Source organism: Narcine bancroftii, chromosome 6, assembly GCF_036971445.1.
Source record: "Narcine bancroftii isolate sNarBan1 chromosome 6, sNarBan1.hap1, whole genome shotgun sequence".
Classification (NCBI taxonomy): Eukaryota; Metazoa; Chordata; class Chondrichthyes; order Torpediniformes; family Narcinidae; genus Narcine; species Narcine bancroftii.
In genome coordinates, this window is record NC_091474.1 from 183,962,708 (window position 1) to 183,988,566 (window position 25,859).

Genomic DNA, 25,859 nt, shown 5'->3' on the forward strand with positions numbered 1-25,859 from the left:
GAAGTGTCATGTCTTTGTTCTTATTCATAAATCTCAACCCCCAGGACTTGCTAAATCTATCTACTTGCTATAAGACCCCTATTCTATTATACTTGCTTAACCCTTCCTCACACTCCATTCTTACTCCACCCTTATTCAACCCATCATAATTCATTCCTATTTAGCACTTGCTTGACTTCCCTTATTTCATTATCCCTTCACCCCATCCTAATTCATTCCTATTTAGCAATTGATTAACTTCCCATATTCCATTATCTCTCACAGTATGATTTTTGATTGTTGAATTTAAAATGATAAATAAAATATTTTTAAAAAAATTAAGCTTGAGGAAAGCTGGAACAAATGGATGGGAGAAGAGGACCATGCGTTAACATGAGCAGGAAGAGTGAAACATCCCCCCATTACACAGGTGTGTGAGTGGGTACAGACTTCTTGGGGAAACTAAGAGCTGGAATTGTTAAGGCTTTTAAGTGTGGAATTAGTAATCCTAATTGGCACTGAGGACGATGCATCATTTGAAGACAGTGATATCAGCAGTAGTATTGATGAGTTTTTGGGCTTTGATAGCTAGGATGCTGATGAATATTCAGGCAATGAAGATGATTAAAGTTTTTGTTGCAGAACATTGTTTTATTTTTATTTATGATAGTTTTAATGTCCTCTTATAAAAGGTTTTCTCTTGTAATTACAGCAGTATTATTAAAACAATTTTTACTGTTGTCCTAGTTGCATGTTCCGTCCAATTTTGTAAATGCACTAAAACAAATTTTTCTTAAAATTTCCTGCTAAAATGGGGGGGGGGGGGGGGGGGGCGGCGGCTTGTATGCTAATGGGTCCTATATGCTGTAAAATATGGTACTTTTTGTTTTGCTAGGTTGCAAAAAATTATACCATGAATCTAAATGCAAGTGCTGTGTGAGACTAAAAGGTTGTCCTAGCACTTTCCTGCCTGGCTGCACAATTCATTATTAGTCTATTCATGTGAAGTCTGAAGAATTTATTTATTTTTTAAAAAATGCCACTTTTCCAGTCTCTCCTTCCCAAGCAATATCATGTGAAGTCTGGATTGCACCCTCTCCAATGCAATCATATCACTATGGTGACCAGAAATGCACACAATAATTCAGCTGTGGACTTGCTTGTTTTTGCAGGAGGGACTTAAACAATGCAGTGGCCTTTTTATATTGGGTCTTAAAATTTGTTGTGTAAAGAATGCCAGAAAGACTACAAATGCAGCAATCTCACATCAGTGGTGCTCTTCATACAAGTCTTTTCTATCATTCTTATGATGTAGAGTATATCGGCTATTGGGTGGTAAAGCTATCAGATCAGCCATTGTTATTACTCAAATGTTAGTCTTTTAACATTAAAGTCTGTAGCATTAAATCAAAAAGTTAACTGCTATTAGTTAAGCCATTGGTTCTAAACATTTGACAGCTCACAAAATTATATGTCAATGCCACTTCTTCAGTTTCTTTTGCATTTTGACAGAACTGTCACTTGAATACCCACCTGCTATAAGGACGTTTAATCTTTTCAGGTTATTTGTTACTCAGTAGATATGGAAACAAATTAGAGAACAACCCATTAGTCACACACAAATCTGACTCTCCTTGCTTAAGTTTTCTCAATTGTTCAGTAAGATTATTAAACACTAATGGAAGCACTAATGCCAAGGTATCTGTGGAAGCAACGCTGATTATATCGATGAGTCAGATGCTAAAAAGGATCAGTCCCATCATGACATTCTGCACAAGAGCCTTGATCATGATGTGTCTGACTTGTTCCTCTTTTGAGGATGGAATATTTAACAATCTTGTGCTTGAAGGTTATTACAATTCCAGCTCCTTCTGGGTTCACAATCACCTCTTGCCTTGTCTAAAGATAGGGTAGTTAGCTGACAGATGTACAAAAGTAACATTCAGATAACCAAATATTGTCATGTTCATGCTGGAAAATATTTTTTTGAAAACTGATTTCAATTGCGTATTTCTACCCAATGCCAAAATCTTTGGTGTGAAAGATTCTATTTTTAAGTAATCCAGAAATGGCAAAACATTACTGATTTGTCTTTATTAATACAGAATTCCCTAGCCTTGTGGATAGACCAGTGATAGAAACAAACCACAATTCATGTTTACTGAAAGCAGAGTCACTAGCCTTTTCAGACAAGCTAAATTAGCATTTATATTAACAGAACAAGTCCACTTTGAAATGCACATTGATAAACAGGCTGTCAGAACTTGTTTCCATCCATAAACGGCTCAGTAATCTGTCCGAGTTACGACAGCAGGCTGAAACATCACACATCCGTGTCGGTCGCCAAAGGAAGCTTTTTGCTTTTCATGGCTAAAGAGAATTTTCCATTGCTGTGTGTGTTACTGTGTTAGTGTGTTAAAGATTTGATTAACTCTCCAGACTAAATTAGCATTTGATAATTAAGTCAAAACCCAAAAGTATACAGAACATGAATGTTTGATTATATTTTGGAGGCAAAACATTACCTCCAATGTGTAAAAACCTAAAACTCAAATGGGATTAACTGTTAAAGTGTGCAACTATTTGATGTTAGTAATTTATATTTCTTAAAGATCCACAATGACAAATGCTGACAAGGAACTGGAACAATTTACCTCAAACAAATTCAAAGGACTTGTTTATCACCTTGTGAGAAATATGCCATAAATGCTGTACCAAATCACTTGTGATCCTTGAGTGAGGGTTGATATTGACTAAGGTGACATTCTCTACCTGACTTAATATTCCTCAATCCCACTAACATAATTTAATAAACCTGTATTGGATGCTCCGTGGTTCTCTCATGTGTTTTCTGCTTGACGGCTTGGGCCAACTATTATTGGTTCTTCTACAGCCCAATAATCTAGCTACTTAAGCCTTGAACATTCTTTTTCCCCTCAAAATCTACAGCCTTCTATGACAAGATACCTGATGGTTCACAACCCCCTGAGGCTTCCAAGCCATTATTGATTTAACTTCATGAAGTACACAAGGATGGCCCATAAACCAGATATAGAGAAGTCGAGTGTCTTTTATCAATTTACCCCTACTATTGAATTGTTTTCACAATAATCAAGATCCATAATGAAACTTTAGCCAAAATAGATTACTTTCCACATCTCAAAAACCACTTTTCAATGAAGACAGGTATCAATAATGAAAGGCATCACTGAACACTTCAAAAACAGACTCTCAAGCCCAGCAATAACATATCTATTGAACAATGGACACCCATTGGGGTCATAGGGAATATATCATGGATGTAAACCGAGAACAGGGCAATACTAATAAATCTGCTAATGCAAGATCCTCTAGATTCCCTAGCAGGATTGGCAGAGGAATGAATGATGTCCCCGCCTCAGCATTTCCAGCATTGTTGCTATGATCACATTCAGTGCATTCTGATAAACATTCATGCCCTGTAAAAGGGTTCAGGCCTGAAGTGTATCTTTACCTTCTATGGATGCTGTGAGATTGGCTGAGTTCCTCCAGAATTTTTGTGTTTTACTACATTTTGAAGCTCTAGTAACATTGTCCACATGACAGATTTCCATTCAGGTGGCACAGAAAGCACTTCAAGGATGATTTTCCATGCCTCCTTGGAAAAAAAACATTCTCATTGACTCATGAGAATCCTTGGTTCATGACTGATCAAACTGAAGAGAAGCATCAAGTAATTTGTGTCACTTCTTTAAAAACATATGGAGGCAAAATTTAACAAGGAGCTTGAAAAAGTCTAACAAACCCACTCAAAGACCTTGTCAAGTTTCATTGTCCCACCTGTGGCAGAATCTACAGATTCTACTTTGGTCTAATCAATCGCCCCGGAACCCAAAAACTGGAGTAAAAGCAATAGATGCTTGATCCCAAGAAATTGTCCAAAAAGAAGTAGTCTCAAAGCCAAATAAATTTTGCCTTAAAAAGGATACAAGAATGCCATTTCAGTGTCATATCACTATTCTCTCAAGTTTGGCTTTAATTTTTTTTTGCAATTTTTTTTATTGTGTAGTGGCTCACTGGAAGCTTAATTGAACAGGCTCGAGAGGTTCCAAGTGATGTCGCAACGCAATGATGTCATTTGGAATGTGCAGGATTTTAAAAAGCTGTTTGTGATGGTTTCAGGAAATGACTTTTACTGAACTCTGACTTGAATACGTCTGATCATTTTCTCGTTCTTCATTTTGCACTGCAACACAGTTGCTACATTGGTGACCCCAACAGGCCCAAATGGGTTTTGGACCGAACATGGACAACGCAGTGGTTTTGCTCAAACTGCCTGTCTTTTGGACCACTTAACCTGAAGTTTGGTTTGGGCAGTCTGAAGCTCAGTTACATGTTTGCAAGATAGAAGAGTACTATCATGTGGTAAGCACCCTTGACCAGGCCACAGCCAGTCCAGTAGTGGATTTCCTTCTGGACCCACCAGTTCTCAGCAAGTACAAAGCACTAAAAGCCCTCCTTCTCCAGATTTGCGGTCTCTTACGGTGTGAGTGAGCTGCACACCTCCTCCATATCGATGGGCTGGGGGACCATGCCTATTTAGAGTTAATGAACAATATGTTGGCACTGGCAGACAGCCATAGGCCTTGCTTGCTCTTCAAGCAATTGTTTTTGGAGTATATGCCAGAAGACATCCACCTCATTTTGGCTGACGAGGACTTTGATAACCCTTGAACAATGGCCGCCCATGCAGACATTCTGTGGCATGCAAAACAGCAAGGCCCACAAAAATTAGGGCTGCTTTACACCTAAAAGCCCAGGCTCCATGAGTACCAGTGATGAGGGTGCACGTTTCCCCGACAAGCATAGCTCCGTGACAACCACTTGGTGCTTTTAGCATCAACGTTGGGGTTCTGGAGCTCGCCACTGCCGATCTTCCTTGCACTTTTCTGGGAAAACGCTATGGTCAGTTGTCCCAATGTCTATGGCAGTTGGCCACCGTAATGGCTTACTCTATGTCTGGGATGAACTCTCCTAGCGCAAATTTCTAATTGACATGGATGTGGAGGTTAGTGTCCTTCCTTCTTTGGGCTTTAACACCGGTACCAGGAGTGGAGGTCTGGCACTCACTACAGTGAATAACGGTTCAATTCATATGTACGGCATTTGGACTATACCCCTGAAATTCGGCAACAACAAGTTTACAAGGAAGTTCATTCTTGTTGCTGTGTCCTGGCTGTTGCTGGGTGCCAACTTCTTCAGAGCCCACTCACTGATGGTGGACTTAAGGGCGCCAGTTGGTGAACACCACAACTTTCCAGCCTTTCTGCCTTGGAAAAGCCATTCTACCCACCCTGAACCTAGATGCTATGGAGTATTTAAAGAACGAATTTGCCAAACATCTTGCAGAGTTACTGGACATTGTCACTCCCGAGTTCTCCGCTGCCATACCCAAACATGGCGTCACATATCGCCCAAGCCCAACACCTGTCGCCCGACAAGCTGCGGCTTGCAAAACAAGAGTTCCACAAAATGGAGGAATTTAGCATCATATACAGGTCTCATAGCCCATGGGCTTCCCCACTACATATGGTGCCCAAAGCCACCTGAGGCTGGAGACCTTGCAGGGATCACCAGCATCTCAACAACGCTACCATTGCAGACCACTACCCTGTGGCCCATATATAGGACTTTACAGCTGATCTTCATGGGGCCAGGATATTTTCTAAAATTGACTTGGTGTGTGGGTACCACCAAATACCTGTAAACCCAGAGGATGTGCCCAAAACCGCCATCATAACACCATTTGGACTCTTCAAATTTTTGAGAACGACTTTTGGGCTCAAAAATGCTGCATAAACATTCCAGCAACTAATGGATGCAGTGGAGCATAGTATGGACTTACTTTTTGTATACTTCATGTACTGGTCACCAGCCACTCCCACAAAGAGCACCTGCAGCATCTGCATTTACTCTGCTGCCACCTACAGGAGTTCAGGCTAACTGTGAATCCTGCCAAGTGCAAATTTGAGCAGTCCTCTATGGAGTTCTTGGGACATCAGATCAACAGCCAGGGTGTTGTTCCATTGCCTAGCAAAGTGGAAGCTATCCTCAAATTCTCAAGGCCTGTTATGATCAAAGGACTCCAGAAAATTGTGGGGATGTTCAATTTCTATCGTTGCTTTCTACTTTCTGCAGCTCATATTATGAAACCCCTCTTCGACTCCGTGTCCAGTGATGTCAAAGAACTCAAGTGGACAAAGGAGACAACAGTAGCAATCCAGCAGACCAAAGATACCCCAGCGAAGGCAACCGCCTTGACGATAGATGTATCTGACGTGGCAGCAGGCGGGGTCTTGGAACAGTGCACCAATGAACAATAGAAACCTCTAGCATCTTTTAGTAGGCTCCTCCAACCTCTGGAAATGAAATACAGCACATTTGATAGGGAACTGCTGGCACTGTACCTAGTGGCCGGACACTTCCACTATTTTTTGGAAGGCAGGGACTTCACAGTTTTTACTGACCACAAACTGCTAACGTTTGCCTTTGTGAAGGCATCAGATCCCTGGTCAGCCTGCCAACAATGCCACCTATATTACGTATCCAGACCTTTACTCGGGTATGAGTTAATTCTGGGCATGACCAACTTCTCAAAACATTTCATTGCAATCGATGTGAGTGCCACTGGGTGATATTCATTGAGGTAGCTAACTCAGCTCTTTATGGGCACCAGTATGATTGATGCCCTTTTGAAGCAAATGGTAAACTTCAGATTGATAATCCATTGCTATTCAGTGAGCAAATGACACATCATTGAAAGAAGGCAGAGAAAAACATTAGTTAGTATGAGTGATTTGAAGGGGCCATGGAAAATCATATGTCTGAATAAGAGTCAGGGCATGGATACCAGTCCATTCGAGTAAGAGAAAGGTATATAGTTCAGGCTGTCGACAAAGTGCTCATCTTATCACTTTGGAAATTGTTCTATGATGTCTTTATCAGCAGGTCATTTTTGCAATAATTATCGAGATGTGGTCTGCTGAATGGAAAACCTCCTGGGCTTGGTAAAATTTGCTCTCCATGTATCTTGTCTCTTCACGTCAAGAACCTTTTAGAATGAGATAGCTCCGAAGATTTAACTAATAATTCTCATTATGTTTATCAATATTATTACCCGATGTTCTGGCTCTAAAGGTCATAGCAGAAGGGTGGTAGTGGGGACGAGCTCTCCTTGCCACTCAAATGCTCTTCATGGTGTGCTTCTCAATCAGCTTCTGGCAACCAAGTCCAACAACTGGGCTTCACGGGTTGCGTAGTTCCTATGCCTGCTGGGTGGAGCTGTTCTCACTGACAGGAGAAGGGGCAAAGGCGCCTTGAAACCAGTTGCTCTGGGCGGGTGGGACTTGTCAACCCAGGAGAGGGAAAACTGATTTCCAACCTCTGCCGCCTTGTGCTATACCTGCTCCCAGGAAAGTCTTTGGGAGTAAACCCCGAGGGGAAAAGTCCAGAGTCGAAGTCCCGAGCACCGGCACGGCAACTCCTGGCACCAAACTGTATCGACTTTCGTCGTTCCTTTGGACCTGTCATCAGTGGAGAGAGAGAGGGGGTCCCATTGCATGGAGAACATACAGATCTTCAGATCAACTCTGCCCTGGCTTGCGACCTGGAGAGGCCACTCCGGCTTCACTTTCGGCACATGGTCATCATTTCCGTATTCGTTGGGGAACACATCAGTTTCCTTTTCCAATGCATCTGCAAAATGCTCGTGTCGTCCACAAGACTTTTTGACCGGTCGAGCAACCAATTGTCCAGTAACTCATTGACTTCACTGGTGATCGGAAGACCTGGTTCTTTCGAATATTTACGGGCAGGAAGATTTGCCCATTTATCAGGATAATTACGGCGAGCCCGACCCGCTGAATCGAACCGACTTTATTGTGAAAGTCTGGATCGAGGACACATCGTGATTCCAGGGGAGCTCCGGGTGCGTGAGACGGTGCCGAATCGGACCTTTGCACGTCGGAATTCGAGCGTGTTCGAAGCATGAATATGCCGGGAAGAGGAAAAGTCTTGCTGTTCAAAGGGCTCGATTCCCGGGCCTTCCTCCCGGGGGATAAAAAGTGAACGGGTGAATGTTTGCAGTGGCGATCGTGAGAAAAGGGGGGAGTGGGACCCGGAAGCAGATGCAGGACTCAGTTTGTTTCGAGCTGTGCCGATGGGATTAGAGTCAGGGATGGAAGACGAAAGGGTAAGAGATGGGGGCAGCGAGGAGGAAGCCGCGGCCGAGAGCGGCCCGGCCACGGACGGTCCAGTCCATCGAATGGGAAGCCCCGATGTCGGGGAGCATTGCACCCGGCTCGCCCCCGCCGGACTTGGGTCCTGCCCTCCGGCCGCCGGCCACGAGGAGCGCGCCGGCGGGCTCGAGCCTTGCCGCCCGCTCGCTGACCAGAACCGCGCCGAGCGAGGCGGCCGGCTCGAGCCTTGGCCAGCGCCCCCCCCGCGCGAGCCCGAACTCGGCTCCTGCCCGCCGCCCGGCAGCGAGCGCAGCGGCGAGAAGTGCCCTCCGGCGGCCGCCCCGCGCGGGCAGCTGCAGCCCGCCACGGACCTTTCGCAGCACGTTTACTGCACCGTGTATTGCGTGGAAAAGGAGAAGAGCCAGAGCTCGGCGCTGCACGAGGGAGGTGAACAGACCAATCACCCTTTGGACTCGGGCCGCTCCACGCCGACCGCCCTCCGAGGTCAGACGCATCCCCAGGCGCCCGGAGCTCCGCGCCTTTCAATGACCGAGCCCTATAACATCTCCGGACAGATCGATATTAATTCACTGGGAAGCCTTTACGTTGGAGAGTATAAACAGTTGGTTATTTTGACCTGTCGAGTTTGCCTGGATGACAAACCCATCCAACCACTTCCTTGTTGCAAGAAAGCTGTGTGCGAAGAGTGTTTGAAGAGGTACTTTAGCAATCAGGTAATCCTCATCCATTACACTTCGAGAATGGGACGTTCAGAGGTTTCTTTGAAGAGCAGGTTGTCCATGAAACCGTAATCCACCGAATACTGGACAATCCTGAAATCCAGACGACGACACGAGGCATTAGAACCACAGAAAACATGCCCTTCTCGTCTCACTGACCTGCACCCAGTCTACAGCCCTCCCATCCATGTACTAAAATTGAGCCCGCATTCAGCTGGCAGCTCATCCCCCACACTCACTAATGTGAGGAAAAAGTTCCCTGTAAACCTTTCCTCTTTCAACCTTAACCCATGTCCTCAGGTTCATATCTCATCTAACCTCAGTGGTGGTGGGGGGGGGGGGGGGAAGATAGAGTACTTGAATTTACTCTGTCTATACCGCTCATAATTTTGTTCACTTCCATCAAATCTCACCCCATTCTTCTACACCCCATGGAATAAAAGCCTAACCTGTTTAACCTTTCCCTGTAACTCAGTTCCTGAAGTCCATGCACCATTCTAATAAATCTTCTCTACACTCTTATTGATATATTTCCTGTAGTTAGGTGGCCAAAACTGCAGACAATACTCTAAATTTGGTCCCCCCAATGTCTTTACTATAACTTCCAAACTCTGATACTCAGTATTATGATTAATTAAGACCTATATGTCAAAAGCTCTCTTTACTACCTGATCTACTACCTCTGATGTCAGTTTCAGGGATTTATGTATTTTTTTTCCCCAAAACCCTCAATGCCCTAACATTTACAGTGTATATCCTATCTTGTTTTGCCCTTCCAAAATGCAACATCTCACACATGTCTGCATTAAATTCCATCTGTTATTTTTCATCCCATTTTCCCAACTGGTCCAGATCCCTCTGCAGGCTTTGAAAACCTTCCTTGCTGCCCACAACACCTGCAAACTTGCTTATCCCATTTAGACATTATCATCCAGATCATTGATATTGATGACAAACAACTATGGTCCCAGCATTGATCCCTGAGTCATAGGCCTGCAGACTGAGAAGCAATCATCCACTACCATTCTTTGCCATCTCCAGTATAGCCAATGTTCAATCCAGTTTACTACCTCATCATGAATACCAAGCACCTGAATTTCCTGGCTAATTTTCCACATGGAACCTTGTCAGAGGCCTTGCTAAAGTCCATGTAGACAACATCCATAGCCTTTTCTTCATCAACTTTCCTGGTAACCTCCTCAAAATACTCTATAAGATTGTTTTAACATGGCCTACCACTCACAAAGCCATGTTAACTATCCATAATCAGTTCCTAGCTATCCAAATACTTGTATCTCCGATCTCCTAGAACACTTTCCTACTACTGATGTCAGGCTCACCGGCTTATAATTTCCTGGGTGACTTTTGAACTGAACAACATGAGCTATCCTCCAATCCTCTAGCTCCTCACTTGTGCCTAGGGATATTTTAAATATTTATGCCAGGGCCCCTGCAATTTCCCCACTAGCCTCCCTCAAAGCCTAAGGGAATATCTTGTCAGGCCCTGCAGATTTATCTACCCTTATCTGCTTTAAGACACCAAGCACCTCTTCCTCTAATATATATGGGTTCCATGACATTGCTGCTTGTTTTCCTTCTTTTTGTAGTTAGTTCTCAAAATCTATGCAAGGGATCTTGTGTCATGGCTACTCCTTCAGTCAATTGGCATTCTTGACACAATTAAAATCCATTGTTATTGGCTTTGATATTTAATATAATGTAAAATTCCTTTAAAACTATAATGGAAAGTTATGATACTTGTGGTGTTATAGCTATCAAAATTAGTCTCACTTTCCAGGAATTGGTCTGTAGTCCTGCAGCTCATTGCCAACTATTATTTCAATGTTTCAGTCAGTAAGCTCCAGACTGCTGCCATTCTGAATGAAGTAAAAATCTTCAATCCCGCCAATCCAATCAGTAACTTAAAATGTGTGACCTTGGCTTTTGAGCATTTGGCCAAGGAAAATAGTAGTTTCCTATTTTATCCAACTGTTCTTCAATTGTGTTTCCTCCCTCTGCTGTTCCAAAGAAAACATTCATGCCTATCTATCAAAAGATGGTGATGAAATGTCATCAACTTCAAAGGTTAACTCTGATTCTCTCTCCAGATACATTGACTGATTAGCCAAGTATTCACAGTATTTTGTTTAATTTCAGATTTCTTACATCTATACATTTTTAACTTTACAAATCTCTGCAGCTTCTCCAATGTTGCCATATTTTTCCTATGACATGCTGAGCAGAACTGTGAATGGTACCAAAGTGCACAACTATTTTATATATTGTATTTTGCAATTAATGTTTAAAAGCTACTGCACAGGTAGATAAGGTAGTGAAAAAGACATATGGCAGGCTTTCTTTCATAAGCCCTGCCATTTTCCTTATCTGTCTGTGCAGTAGCTTTTATCAATTAATGACCAAGTACTCCAAAGACTCTCTGTTCCTGAACATTTCTCAATATCCTCCTATTGGTTTCTTCCATAACATCATAGTTTTCTGGATTACATGCATTGTGCCATCTTTTTACCCAGCTCTATCCTGATGATGTCTTCCTGTCAATCCTATATTAATTCATTACTTTAACTTGTGTCAATTTTTAAAAAAACTTAATTTATTATTGCAAAATAAATACTACAGATGCTGATAATTTGAAATTAAAAAAAAAAGCAAGTTCCAAAGAATTAAGGAAAGTTTTGTCTGCATTTTCTATTTTTAAACTACCTATTTTGTTTGCACAATTTTGGCAAAATAATTTTGGTGCTATTGTAACTAGTGAAACCAGCAAGTGTGTTTTCTTGGTTTACATTTGTTTTAAACAAACACTATTACTGACATCAGTCAACAAAGAGTGGTGTATCTATTTTCAAAATGAGAGTATAATCATGATGTTCACTTATAGTTTTGAATGTTAGTAGAAACAATTTGCAATATTTTTTTTTAAATCAATGTCTTTGTGCCTTTGAGTACATTGGAATTTGGATTATGCTGTTTAAGACACCAGAAATATAAAGGCAAACAATGTTTTCATCCAAAATTATTTATGCAGGTTTAATTTTATTGAAAACAAATTAATTTTGATTTTTGGATGAATTAGACAATTAATTTACTCAGATGTATATATTAAAAGGTTGAGAAGAACTGCAAAAGACATAGGGTTCATTAATTCCAGCACTTGCATTTGCAAAGGTAAATTCTCTGCTACCTATTTGTGTCAGAAACTTCGAGTCACAAAATAAATTCAGATCGGGCAATTGGGCAATTGTTTCTCGGGAGTATTGTGCATTTCTGTCTTGGTCAGACATGTTATCATATCAAGTGTCTACTTGTGATGTATTAAGGTCCTGGAAACTATAAGTGGCGATATAAATTTAAATATGAGAGTCAGGCAAACAGCTTATCCATAATTACAGGAGTTTACATTTGAATTTTACAAATGATATCCTTTTTTTACATTATCATTTTTCCTTTCATTATAATTCGTGATCGATTTGATTTCCAGGGTGTCTCAAAGATCAAAGTCAGAAAAATCTGCTTTTCATAAACAAAAGTGATTTTCTCTGGAACCCTGAAGATAACCAATTTATTATAATCATATAATTTCAAACCTATCAAAAGAATATTGTTTGTCTCATGGGATCACTGCAGCACAAACGTAGGTCCTTTGGCCCATCAAATCCATATCATGAATCTGCATGGTAATGCAATGAGTACCATTTCCCCTACTGTTCTTGTAGTCCTGCAAGTTTATTTTTCCCACGTTTCTCTCCAAATTTTTATCAATATGATGCCCTCCCATCAGCTTCACTTTTACTAACCCACCTTTTTGTGTGGTGAATTGTAAATATATTTATAAAATTCTTGTAGACTTTATCTTCTACATTCTCTTCACCCAAAATATATTTGGTTTAGTATGGTCAATCCTGTCTTTTAATTAACTCTAAATACAAGTGCTTGTATTTTTTCCCCCACCCTATTTAGAGAAAATTGCCAATGCCTTCTACTATCTCCATTCACATTGCCCACAGCAAAGCAGATAGGCAGCTCATACATTGGAGGCAAAGCAGCCTTTTTATTGTCTCCTTTCTGTCAATCCATTGCTCTACTAGCTCCTCTTGTTCAGAAAACCTCTAGTAGATACCTTGCTAGTGTAAGGGTAAGTGTTCAACCCTCAGAAGTACGAAGGGGGCATCATCGCTACTTGATAGGCAATAAGTTTTGTATAAGTTTAAGTAATCTTGGACCATATGTGTTCCTTGCCAGTGCTACATTTAGTTGATGTAAATTCTAACATTGATTTCTATCCTTGCTGAAAGGAAGTTCTCAATATGTGGAAAGTGATTCATGTTTTCTAAGATCTCTGTGGACCTGTTTTGCTGAAGGAAGTGTGCACAGTGGGAGCATGTTTATGAAGAACCTTTGCTTTATGATTGTTGAGCAGAAGACTGATGCTTTTGTACACTTTACTAAATGAATTAGGATAACAGGCAGATAAGCCAACAGATACACGCGTGTAAGCACAATCTGTATGATGCAGTTCAATCACTGAATTTGCGAAAGCTTGGTTCTAGAATGGATGATGTAAATTGAATGGTTTTCCATTTGTTCTGTAGATTACTTCTGCTTCTGTGAGAAAGTGATGTTCAACATAATAGTGAGAAAAATAAAGTTTTAGGACAATGACACAGCTTTGCTTGAAATCGTATTGTGTACCATTTTCCCGAATGAGATCAGATTGGCCCATTGGTTTGGATAAACAAGCAAATATCAGTGTTCTCTTCCAGCCCAACATTCCCAGCATTGAGGTTCTAATTACACACAATCACTGAACAGTCCATGTCATTTGTTCACATACCTCAATCAGACACTCCAATGAGTTCTGTCACAAAAGAGATTATTAGGAAGATGGAGAAAATGATTAATTGATGGGAATGTCCTGGATCTTGCAAAGTGGCGCAACTTTTGGGATGGCAATGAAAATTTGAAGACTAAAGTAAATGACAGAAGGAGCATATCACCTACCAAATTATCTATCTGTCCGTTCCACCAAATCCCTTCTCTCCAACTTGTGGCAAAATCTATAGTTCCCACATTAGTCTCAACAGTCAACAGGTAACCTAAAATTTGAGTGAAAGCAAATCATCCTTGTTCCTGAGTATCGCTGACATAAAGTGCTCAGTAAACCTTGCTCTTTGTCTCACCCTGATTCTTATTATTTATATACTGGTAAAAGATTTTTGGATTCAAGTTCAAGTTTATTATCATTTGATTGTAAACATTCAGCCTGACGAAACAGCTTTTCTCTATACCATAGTATCGACACACATAATGCCCTACACAAACGACATACAGTATAAACATGGCGATCCAAAATAAATACATGTATATCAAAATAATTTATGGGTTTCCAAAATCTTTCAACAGTCTTTCGGCCTGAGAGAAGACATTTCCCAGCCTGGCAGTCCTGTTTTTAATGTTTCTGCACTTCCTTGAAGGTAGTGTCTCAAAGATACTGAGAGCTGGATGGTATGGGTCCATCAGGATTCTCTGAGCCCTCTTTAATCACTGCTCCTTGTAGATATTGCTGATAGAGGGAAGGAAGAGATTTCATTGATCTCAGCAGTTTTAATTATCCTCCATACTGACCTCTGCAATGAGTCCAAAAAAAGTCGGTGGGGGGGGAGAGGAGGGAGTTTCACTGCCACAGAGCTGATCACTGTCGAATCCATAGCCGGAGTTCAGATAAATGTCTGGGCTCTGTGGGGGTCACCAATGTAGCAGTAGCTACACACAGAAACATTCCACAGGACTCGGTGGGGTTTCAGTTGAACTGCTTTATTTGAATTTCGCGCGCACCCCTTTAGGGCCAACAGGAGTTCTACCCTGTGTGGCAGACATCATCACCTTGCCTGGGGTGCGAGCTGTGGCCTAAGCCATGAGATAATCAGCAAGCCCCGATGGCGCCATCTTCCTGCAGCTGCCCCGCCAGTGCAGCGATACAAGTGGGGGAAGTTCACTACAAGAGATGTGTGCCGCCACAGGGTTAAAGATAGCAGAACTTGGATAGAAAGAGAGATCAACATGTCCTAGAGCATGAATCACAAAATAATGGAATGCTAGTATAGTAAATAATTCAAAAATCTAGAAGAATATTTCACTTATTACAAAGTAAATTGAATGAAACAGGAGGTTATGCTCCTGTTATTTCTCTTCAGATTAGGATGATGTACCATACCTCCATGTTGGTTTGGTGAGTTCTTGGGTGGATAATGATACCAATGTGGGAAATGCACACTGTTTCACAGATGGGGATGATGGCAGCCAATCATATATGTGGTTTATGAGGTGGTATACAGCTTCTATCACATTTGCAGATCCTTTCTGTATTGCCGTGATCTAGCCATGAGGTTCTCTGATCTCTTTTGCCATCTCAAATGGACAAAAGATTTTCAGGGTTTTGTGGAAAACTGCAATTTTTCAAGGAGCATGTACACACGCATGTAAACAGCATGGCCTGTCGAACATCAGCAAGTGCAATATGATGTCAACTATTTGGTTGTTGGGTTGGGAAAATACACTTATCCTTCCAGTGAATTTGGAAGATTTTGTGGAGATAGTATTGATGTTTTTTCATGTGATTTGAGATGCTTGTTTTGATGGCCCTCGTCTCAGGATTTTATAGGATGCCTTGAAGTCGAGGTATTTTGTGCCATATCTTGTCTTACTTTTCAAATGCCCTTTTCCACGGGAGGTAGTGGTGCATTGAAAGCAATGGTGAATTTCATCAGTAGCCCCTTTTCTACTGGCACCTTGTCCCAGGAATTAATGGGGAATTAACCGATTAAAGGTCAAGTGGAAAAGGAAAACAATCTGCATGCCGGCGTCAAACGACATCAAATTACGTCAGGGATTGACGGCTTCTTCCTATATTTATATTCCCGGCACCAGCTGATTCCTGTGTGCTGATTATATCAGTGGAAAAAGGACAAACTTCCATCCATTTCATTCAAAGGTAGACTCTCCGACCCCTGGGATGAGTTGTGTTCAGTGGAAAAGCAGGTTAAAGGTGGCCCAGTGGAAACAGCCCAAATGACTTCCTATCCCGAGACACTGCAAGGTCAATTAACTGGGGTGCCAGTGAAAGAAGGGAAACTGTAAAGATTTATTGTTGGTGGGAAGTTTGGTGAAACAGGCAGATTGGCATCTTTGTCTTACTGATCTTTAGTATTTCAGTGAAAGTGTCAGTTATATAGGATATTGATGAAAGCATGTTTGGTGCATCATGTGCAGTATTGGTGCATAGTGGATTGTTTTTTTTTGGGGGGGATGACCTAATAGAGTGTGAAAAAAGATGAATTTGGTATTAACAATATGGAGAAGTTCCCAACTGTGTGTTTCTAAATTAAGGATAAAAATTATTCAGGATTACCTTTAAAATATTTCAAGAAAAAAACCATTTACTCCAAAATTTCTAATAAAATGGAGTTCACAACCAAAAGATAGCATGGGCAAATTGCATTGTTGCAATAAGGGAACTTTTCTATCAGGGATAAAGAATATTTATTGCTCAGATTTGATATGTTGAGCCCATGTGAAGCATCAAATTTGTTCAATTAGTTGTAACAAATAGTTGGTTTCTGTGCTGGAAATTGTGTGTAATTCACAGTGATGTACAGAATTCACAAAACAAACTTTAATTAAATGACATAATTATAACCCAGAATTATGGTTTCAGTTGTGAATTGAAATTAAATGATTTGATTATTGTAGCTTCTAAATGAATAGTAATTGTATCTCCTTTTTCAATTTATATCCCTAAATTTGGAATCTGTTTGCTTATATTGTAATCCGGTGACTGATTTGCTTGTCACTTTATGTAGATGTCTAGAAATAAATTTAAATTGCTATTGAATTTGAAACCAAATTCAAAAACATATTTAACTGAAGTTCATTTTGTTAACATTCCAGTTGTTGAATAAACACAATCTACCAGCAAAACAAAGGTCTCGGTTTTGATTAGAGTAAATTATTATTTATATAAAGTTAATGAATAGTGTATTGTGGTTAGAAATTATTGGATGTTTAAGTGAAATCAATTATGTGTATAAATGACAGCCACGTGCTTAAAGATTTTGTTATGAGAATATGGATGGATTTATCATTTATCTGCCTCTGATGTTTCTCGTGGAGGAGGACTGTGTTTAGAGTTTAGATTTCAGGACAACAAAATATGTATGACCTCAAAATCTTGCAAGTAAGTGCAGCTAATAAATTATTAACTGATGTGAACTACTAAATTACCAATTGGTTTTTGCAAAATATTCAAAGGCATGCATATTCTCAAACCTTCTTGATCATGAAGTGTGCAAAGGCCTTTGACATGTGCTCTTCAATTTTAATTTGTAACAAATTGCTTCAAATGCCTCCCAACTTGACAGCAATACTCTCTTCAGAATAGCAGTCAGCATCAAGCTGTAATGCCTAACTTCTAATTTTCTGAAGTGAGATGTTGCAAATGGTTTTTAAATTTGTCTAGCATCTTGCTCCTGGGCTTTTGACAGCTGAAGATGAACATAATCCCAGGGGGAGAAAAAAGGACTGAATAACACTCACTGAATAAAAATTTAAAAATAACTGCAGATGCTGCAGATCTGAAATAAAGACAAAAATGCAACTTTAAGCGCCAACTTCAAGCACTAACTTTAGAAAGAGAAACAGTTAATATTTTAGTTCTGCAAATTTTTATCAGTTTATTCTGAATAAGCTACCAGTTATCATTAAAATTCACGCTGACAGTATATTTTTTTAAATGATTTTTTATTTGAATTTTTAAAAATATTTCAATATATTAGACACAGCTTGTATACCCTGGGTATATAGTTGAAATTATGTTCGAAGTGGTTTTGCACCTAATATAAAATGATGAAATATCTTCTGCCCATGTGATAGCACATCATGTCTTTGCATTTGCAGTGTCCTGCATTATATGCAATTGCTCCAGACATAATCAGAAATCAGGTGTTGCATGTGAAATAAAGCAGAATTAGGAGGGTTTTTGTTGGACACAAATTTTGAGGTTGTGATGAAGGATCATGTTTGTTTAATTAGTTAATTGTTTATTTGTCTTAAAATATGTAGAACATTGAGAACGGTTTAGTGGAAGTTCATACAGCTATGTAAAGGAATAACAGAGTGAGGGATTGCAATGTAAAGAAATATCAATTAGCACCAATCAAGGGCAGCGTGATCACTGTATTATGGAGTTAATTCAGGCTCTGGGAAATAAACTGTCTTCAAGGCTGTTGATTCATGCTTTCACAATTTTAAATCTCCCCAATGGGATGAGGGACAAGAGCGTATGTTGGGAGTATGATGAGCCTTTCAATTTATATGCTACCTTTCCTTGGCAGTGAGAGAAGCAGGTGAAGTCCATGGCAGGGTGCAAAATTTGCATCATGTTTTGAGCTGCATTTACTTCTGGGAACAGAACAGGTCCTATATTATGCTGTGATGCATCCAACTAGTGCGCTTTCAGTGATGCACCTTTAGAAGTTATTGAAGGTCGAGAGGGACATATATTAACTTCCTTGGTCTTCTTGAAAAATAGAGATGTTGGTGCGCCTTCTCGACTGTCAGGTCAACTTATTTTTCCAGGTCAACTTAGTGGAAATATTTATTCCTAAGAACTTGAAACTATCTATTCTTTTGACAATAAAATAAATTTTAGGACATGGTTCCAAGCCTTTTAAATGCATGGGAAGAAATTAGCTTGCACAGAGGTCAAACTATTCCTGACAGTATTTTTTTTTCTCTCTTGCAACTCAAGGTATTCATGATTTGTGCAAGTGTTGGGAAAATCTCATTTATATTTCATCACCTTTGCAAGAGATACAGCTCAACTGCATTTTCAATTCCACAATTTATACCAATGGTGCATCACAATTACCTTGAAGTTTTGGATGTTAATTGATAGCCAAATTCTTCAATGTGCTGACGAGAAGCACATGGTTACAAGATACAAGTGTGCCACCAAGAAAATGAGTAAAGTCAAGATTATTGCCATATAATGATGATTATGTGAATAATAAAGCTTCTGTTTATTTTGTGGCCCACTTTTGCAGGACTGGGTTGTCCTGAAGCAGCTAGTTCTCACTGCATTCATGAAATTCTCATCTGCATTGTTCCTAATCAGAGGTTTGCTACATACAAAGCATCTTGACTGAATGCAGAACTGGCAGAGCATCTCTTGACCTCACCCACAAACCGAGAGTGGAATCGAATGGAAGCTTGCTGTAAATTTATGAACCAAATAGTTGAGCAGTCTGATAGGTTCCCTATCACAGACCCAAAGTATGGTGGAAAAGGGCACCTTGTATATATACTGGCAATATTAGAACCATAGAAAGCTACATCACAGGAAAAAAGACAGGCCATTCGGTCATTCCTGTCTGTGGCGACCATCATTTTACAAGACCCACTGACCTGCTCCCATTCCATAACCCACTAGACCTCTCTCATCCATGTATCTATCCAATTTATTCTTAAAACACAAGATAGTCTGCTTTCACCACATCAGACGGCAGCTCATTCTACACTCTCACCAGTCTCTGAGTGAAGCACTTTCCCCTAATGTTCCCCCTATACCTTTCCCCTTTCAGCTTAAAACTATGACCTCTCGTATTTATCTCCCCACCCCCCCTCCCCCATCTAAGTGGAAGAAGCCTATTCGCATCACTCTGTCTATTCCTCTCAGGCTTTGAGAGGTTGGTCTTGGCCAGAATTAACATGTACCTAAGCAAAGATCTGGACCCACTGCAATTCGCCTTTCATCACAATCGCTCCACAGCAGATACAATATTGCTGGCTCTCCACTTAGCTCTGGATCACCTCGAAAACAGCAATTCATACATATGGCTGCTCTTCATCGACTACAGCTCTGCCTTTAGTACCATTATTCCCTCAGTGCTGGTCAAGAACCTACAAACTCTAAGCCTCTTGTACCCCTGCTCTGTAACTGGATCCTTGACTATCGCATTGGAAGACCACAGCCAGTATGAATTGGAAACATTGTGTCTTCAGTGATTAACAACACAGGTGCTCCCAAGGATCTGTGCTGAGCCTACTGCTCTACTCATTATACACCCATTACTGTGTGGCCAGACTCACTTTCAGTGCCAATGACACCACATTCATCAGCAAAATCACAAATGTCAATGAGGAAGCATACAGAGGGAGATGGATCAGCTCGTTGAATAGTGTAATGACAACAACCTTGAGTTTATTGTCAGCAAAACCAAGGAGATGATTGTGGACTTCAGGAGAAAGTCAGGGGAACCCAGTCCTCATCAAGGGCTCTGAAGTGGAGAGGGTCAAGAACTTCAACTTCCAGAGTGTCAACATCTCTCAGGATCTGTCCCAGAGCCTCTACATTGATGCAATTACAAAGAAGGCTCGCCAGCGGCTATATTTTGTGAGGTGTCTGAGGAGATTCGGTCTGTCACCAAAGACTTGCAAACTTCTACAGATGTACTGTGGAGAGCATTCTGGCTGGTTGCATCATGCCTGATATGGAGGCGCCAACTCTCAGGACAAGAATTAACACAGCCTACAATATCACAGGCACCAGGCTTCATTCCATCGAAGACATCTACATGAGGTCGTGTCTTAAGCAGCTTCTATCCTCAAAGAACAGGCCATGCCGCCACCCAGGTCATGCCCTCTTCACTCTGCTACCATCAGGGAAAAGGTACAGGAGTCTAAAGATGAGCACTCATCGGCACAAGGACAGCTTCTTCCTCACTGCCATCAGGTTTCTGAATAATTAATGATCCATAGACACCGCCTTACTTTTCATGTACTATTATTTTAATTTTTTTATAGTAAACATAGAAACATAGAAGATAGGAGCAGGAGTAGGTCATTCAGCCCTTCGAGCCTGCTCCGCCATTCAATGGCTGATCTTAAAGTTCAGTACCCCATCCCCGCCTTCTCTCCGTAACCCCTAATTCCCTTATACTGAAGAAATATATCTAATTCCCTCTTAAGTATATTCAATGAACCTGCCTCTACTGCTCTCTGTGGCAATGAATTCCACAGATTCACCACCCTCTGGGTAAAGAAATTCCTCGTCATCTCGGTTCTAAATGGTTTGCCTATTCTCGAACCATGGCCCCGGGTTCTGGACTCCCCCACCATTGGAAACATCCCTTCCACATCCATTCTGTCCAGTCCTGCCAGAATTTTATATGTCTCTATGAGATCCCCTCTCAATCTTCTAAACTCCAGCGAATACAATCCCAAATTGCACATTCTTTCCTCAAGTTATTTTTGCCATTCCAGGTATCAGCCTGATGAATCGCCTTTACACTCCCTCCATTGCAAGAACATCCTTCCTCAGATAAGGCGACCAAAACTGCACACAATACTCCAGGTATTGTCATAAGATTGTCATAATATGAACATTTGCACTAAGATCCTGCTGCCGCAAAACACCAAATTTCATGACTTGTTCATGACAATAAATCCTGATAATCTTGTAAACCTCTATCAAATTTCCCCTCATTCTTCTTTCCCTGTAACTCAACTCCTGAAGTCCCAGCATCATCCTGGTAAATCTTCTCTGGACTCTTTCAATCTTATTGGCATAATTCCTGTAGTTAGGCAAGCAGAACTGCACACAATATTCCAAATGTTGCCTCACCAATGTCTTAAACAACTTCAACATGACATCGCCAATTTGTTCACCACAATGAGCCTAACTTATTTTCCCACATTGTTGGTGTGCCAGCTGAAGTGACACAGCAAAGATAACTGGATGTATGAGATTTAGTGAACCATGGGGCCTTCAAAGGTTTTAAACAATTTGAGAAATAAGCAGGAGAAATTTGTAGGAGAAATTTCACTGTCAAGTCAGGTATGGGAAAATAAATAGATTGTATTAATAGAGAGGAAAAAGAAGAAAGGGAAGAAAATTAATTAAAATGTGTAAGATGAAACATGTTTTAAAATCTTAAACAATAATGCACAAGCTAAAATGATAAGATTCAATGTTACAAACTATTTTCCGTACTTCCATGTATAGGGAGTACTATAAACTAAATTTGTCTTCAGAAATTCAATGGGAGATTAATCTGGAAGTTCAGTTACTCAGGAAATTTAAGACCTGATTAAGAACACACTAATATTTTGCAAAGCTAGATGAGAAACAGTGAAAACTGGCAACCTAATATATAGGTTCTGCTTCCTTTGTAAAACTTTGGCAGCATTTGGATCATTTATTACACAATAACGTTCTAAACAGACAAGGCTTTTTAAAAATCAATTATTTGGTCAGTTTTTTTTATCCAATGGCTCAATAAGTTAGTGTGTGTTTAAACTAATTGCATTGGTTAACTTCGCAACAGAGGCTGCATATTTGATAGAGGGGAGCATTGGTTGACCATGCTCTCTGAACAGTTTTCCACTGGGCTCCTACCCTGCTGGAAAATGTGTATGTATGTAGCAAGAAAAAGCACATTGTTGTCTGATAACACTGGCTGTCAGATGAAATAGAGAAAGGCTGATAGATCACCAAGAAAGTGATGAACATCTTCAGCAGGTGAAAATTGGTGGAAAACAGAGACAATTCATTTGGGATTTTGTGAAATAAGATCTCTTGCGTGGAAAAGCAATGCTTTAGGGAATATGACTAACTAATAGAACTGAGAGGACACAAAAGAACAGTTTGAAAATTTGGTTTTACAGCACAACTTGAGAATACAGGATCAGTAACATGTTTCAAAGCTGTGGAGGGAAATTTCATGAAATGTGACCAGGTAGTTAAATCAGGTAGCTGAATTAATTACAGCTTGTCAGAAATAAGAATGATCACCCACCAAACCTATTCTCTCTGATCTTTGATATCTCACATTCAGTAGATTCCCCATATGTCTGCCTTTCATAATTCTGTAGAACTCTTATCGGGTTCCTCTCAGCCTCTTTTGCTCCAAGGAAAACAAACCCAGCAGACTGGTCTCTCTCAATTGAAACACCCCTCCCAAGTAACATCCTGGTACATCACCTTTGCACTGTCTACAGTGTGATCATATTCTTCTTATAGTTAAAGTTGTGCCATGCCCTCTATTTAAAAGCGATTAAAATGCCATGCAGATTTTGTAGCTGCAGAATTCCACTCTCCAAGCTTTCTATCACCAATCAGGCATGTTTGGCAGTGAAACTCTCTTCTTTAATGCCTTCCATGTAATTCAGTATGCCCAATTAGCATCTGCAACTGGCCCAGATAAATGCAGGCATGTGGAGCCTACAGACAGCAGAGCTCAGTCCAGTATGATCCAGGTCATAGTTTCAGCTTTATTTAATTTCTGAAGTGAAATATGATCCAAAGCAGGTTATAGAATGACATATCATTAAATGAGACCTTTTCCTGAAATTAATCCTTTTTCACTTGGTTTTTTAAAAAGCTCTGCAATATATTTTGCTTCATAATTATTATTAATCTAAGGATACTTTTTCTATCTTGTTAACTTTTCTTGCCCATAAAATTCACCAACATCTCTTAATATCACAAAATGATCCAAGGAATGTTTTCAAACAAAATTGATGCCAAGCCATTTGAGTAGGTTTCTGGGTAGATGACTAAGCAGTGTTTAAGGAGGAAAGAAAAATAGTGAGATAAACAGATTGAGAGAAAAATAATAATGCTTTGACAGGTTAATTCTGGTCTCGAACAGGCAAGGGACCAGCATTTGTAAGATGATGAATATTTAAACACTAAATATTTAAATACTAAGATGAGGTGATGGAAGAAGAGGGCATGTGCAATGGATCAAAGGTAACCTTGAGTTTACAGAAAATTGAAAGAGGATGAGAAACACAAGACAATAGATGCTGGAATATGGAGTAAATGGAGGGACTCAGTGCATCAGTCAGAATTCATGAAGATAATTATTCAGTTGATGTTTTGCATGTGGACCTTTTACCTTGACTAAAGTTGGAAAGGGAAATATCAAATATATAAAAAAGGAATCCAGGAGGGGCTAAGAGATGATGGGGTATTGGTCAGAAGAATGTGGGAGAAATGGGAAGGAAGGAAAGAGACCATTGTAGAGGCGGGTGGGGTGAAAAAATTGGATAGATAAAAAAGTGAGAATGGCAGTAGGAGAAGAAAAGATGGGAATAATGGGACCAGATAGAGATGAGTGTTATCTGAAACTGGGGAGGAACAAAATCAATGTTCATATTGGTGAGTTCAAGACTGTCCTAATGAAATGTGTTGTTCCTTGAGTTTACCTTGACCTCACCCTGGTAACAGATGAGACCATGGACATACCCGTTGGCGTGGAAATGGATGGGGGGATTAAAATGGCTGGAAACCTGGAGTTCTGGTGTGGACTCTCAGAGAACAGGTGCTTGGCAATGATGTAGAGGTGGGTGCACCAAATATAATGGATTAGGTTGGACAAGATCCCCGTGTCTGCTCTGGTTTCTTTCCACCCTTCAAAAACGTACCAGGGTGTAGGCTGATGGGGTGTAAATTGGGCAGCATGGACTTGTGGGGCTGAATTGGCCTGTTACAGTGCTGCATGTCTAAATTTAAAATTTAAGATGCTTGTGAAACTGAGTCACTTCTAAGGTTTGTTTGTGGCCCTGGTTCCAGTTGAGAGGGGAGATGCTGTGACACATTTTACACTTTCTGAGACTACACCTGGAACTGCCGAAGGGGATGGATGAATAGGTGCAAAGGGAAGAGCAGAGAGGTAATACATGTAAAAGGTGGATAGGGTGGGGAGGGGAAGATGTGGCTCATGTTAGGATCACATTGAAGTTGGCAGAAGTGTTGGAGGATGATGTGTCGACATAGAAGAGGACTGAAATATTGGATCATGAATTGAGAAAGATGTTAGATAAGGTTACCGCTGAAGTTGTGGCAAAGTCTTACAATATTATGGAAGTTGTTCGAGTCTCAGTAATAATCTGAACATTAGCTTTTGGTGAGGTGTAACACCAAAATTTCAATAAATCTGATATAGCATCTTGAAAATTCCCAGGGGTGGATGGAGTAGATAGTTAGGGAGCAGAGTTTGAGTGATCAATGAACACTATTGCATTGGTATTTAAGTTTATTGTCATATACATAAGTACAATATACTGCAGCTGACGTGGACATTTACCCCCTCCATAAATCTTCGTCCGCGAAGCCAAGCCAAAGATATACAGATGTAATGAAAGTCTTATTTGCTGCAGATTCCCAGATACATAAAGCACATAAAACCATAACAACACACCAGATTAAAAAGACAAAACTATAAGACCTTAAGAAATAGTAGCAGAAATAGGTTATTCAGCCCATCTAGTTCCCCTTTAATGAGGTGATCCATTTTCCCATTCAGTCCCACTGCCTAGCCTTCTTCCCATAACATTTCATGCCTTGGCTAATCAAGAACCTATCAATCTCTGCCTTAAAGACACCCAATGACCTGGCCTCCACAATTGCCTATTGGCAACAAATTCTACAGATTTTCCACTCTCTGGCTAAAGAAATTCTTCTGCATCTCTGTTATATGTAGGCACCCTTCAATTCTGAAGTTGTGCCCTCTTTTCCCAGATTCTCCCACCGTGGGGAAACAACCTTTCTACATCTCTTCTGTCCATGCCTTACAACATTCAAAATGTTTCAATGAGATCCCCCAATTTTTCTAGATTTCAATGAGTACAGGCCAAGAGCTGTCAAACTCTCCTCATTTGATAACCCTTTCATTCCCAGAATCATCTTTGTGAACATTTTCTGAACCTTGTCCTTTCTTAAATGAGGTACCCAAAACTGCTCACAGTACATCAGTTAAGGTTTCATAGAAGGAAGATGACAAATAAATAAATAATAAATATCCACCGTTGGATGTACTGCAAAAAATTATTAGTCAGTTGTGCA

At 40.4% G+C, this 25,859-nt stretch overlaps 1 protein-coding gene and 1 long non-coding RNA gene across 5 annotated transcripts in view; one reads left to right on the top strand and one right to left on the bottom strand.

The window, feature by feature from the left end:
- Positions 1-8,478, bottom strand: part of LOC138736832 (uncharacterized) — a 37,117-nt gene extending 28,639 nt beyond the window's left edge. The window contains exon 1 of the long non-coding RNA XR_011340611.1: positions 5,864-8,478. This is a non-coding gene — a long non-coding RNA (uncharacterized lncRNA). The remainder of the gene's footprint in view (positions 1-5,863) is intronic.
- Positions 7,292-25,859, top strand: part of rnf217 (ring finger protein 217) — a 149,270-nt gene continuing 130,702 nt past the window's right edge. The window contains exon 1 of one of the 4 annotated variants that reach the window (XM_069886904.1): positions 7,292-8,929. In XM_069886904.1, the coding sequence (XP_069743005.1) occupies positions 8,177-8,929 (753 nt within the window). In that variant the 5' untranslated portion in view covers positions 7,292-8,176. The remainder of the gene's footprint in view (positions 8,930-25,859) is intronic. The other 3 variants (XM_069886906.1, XM_069886903.1, XR_011340606.1) reach the window with 3 other exon arrangements.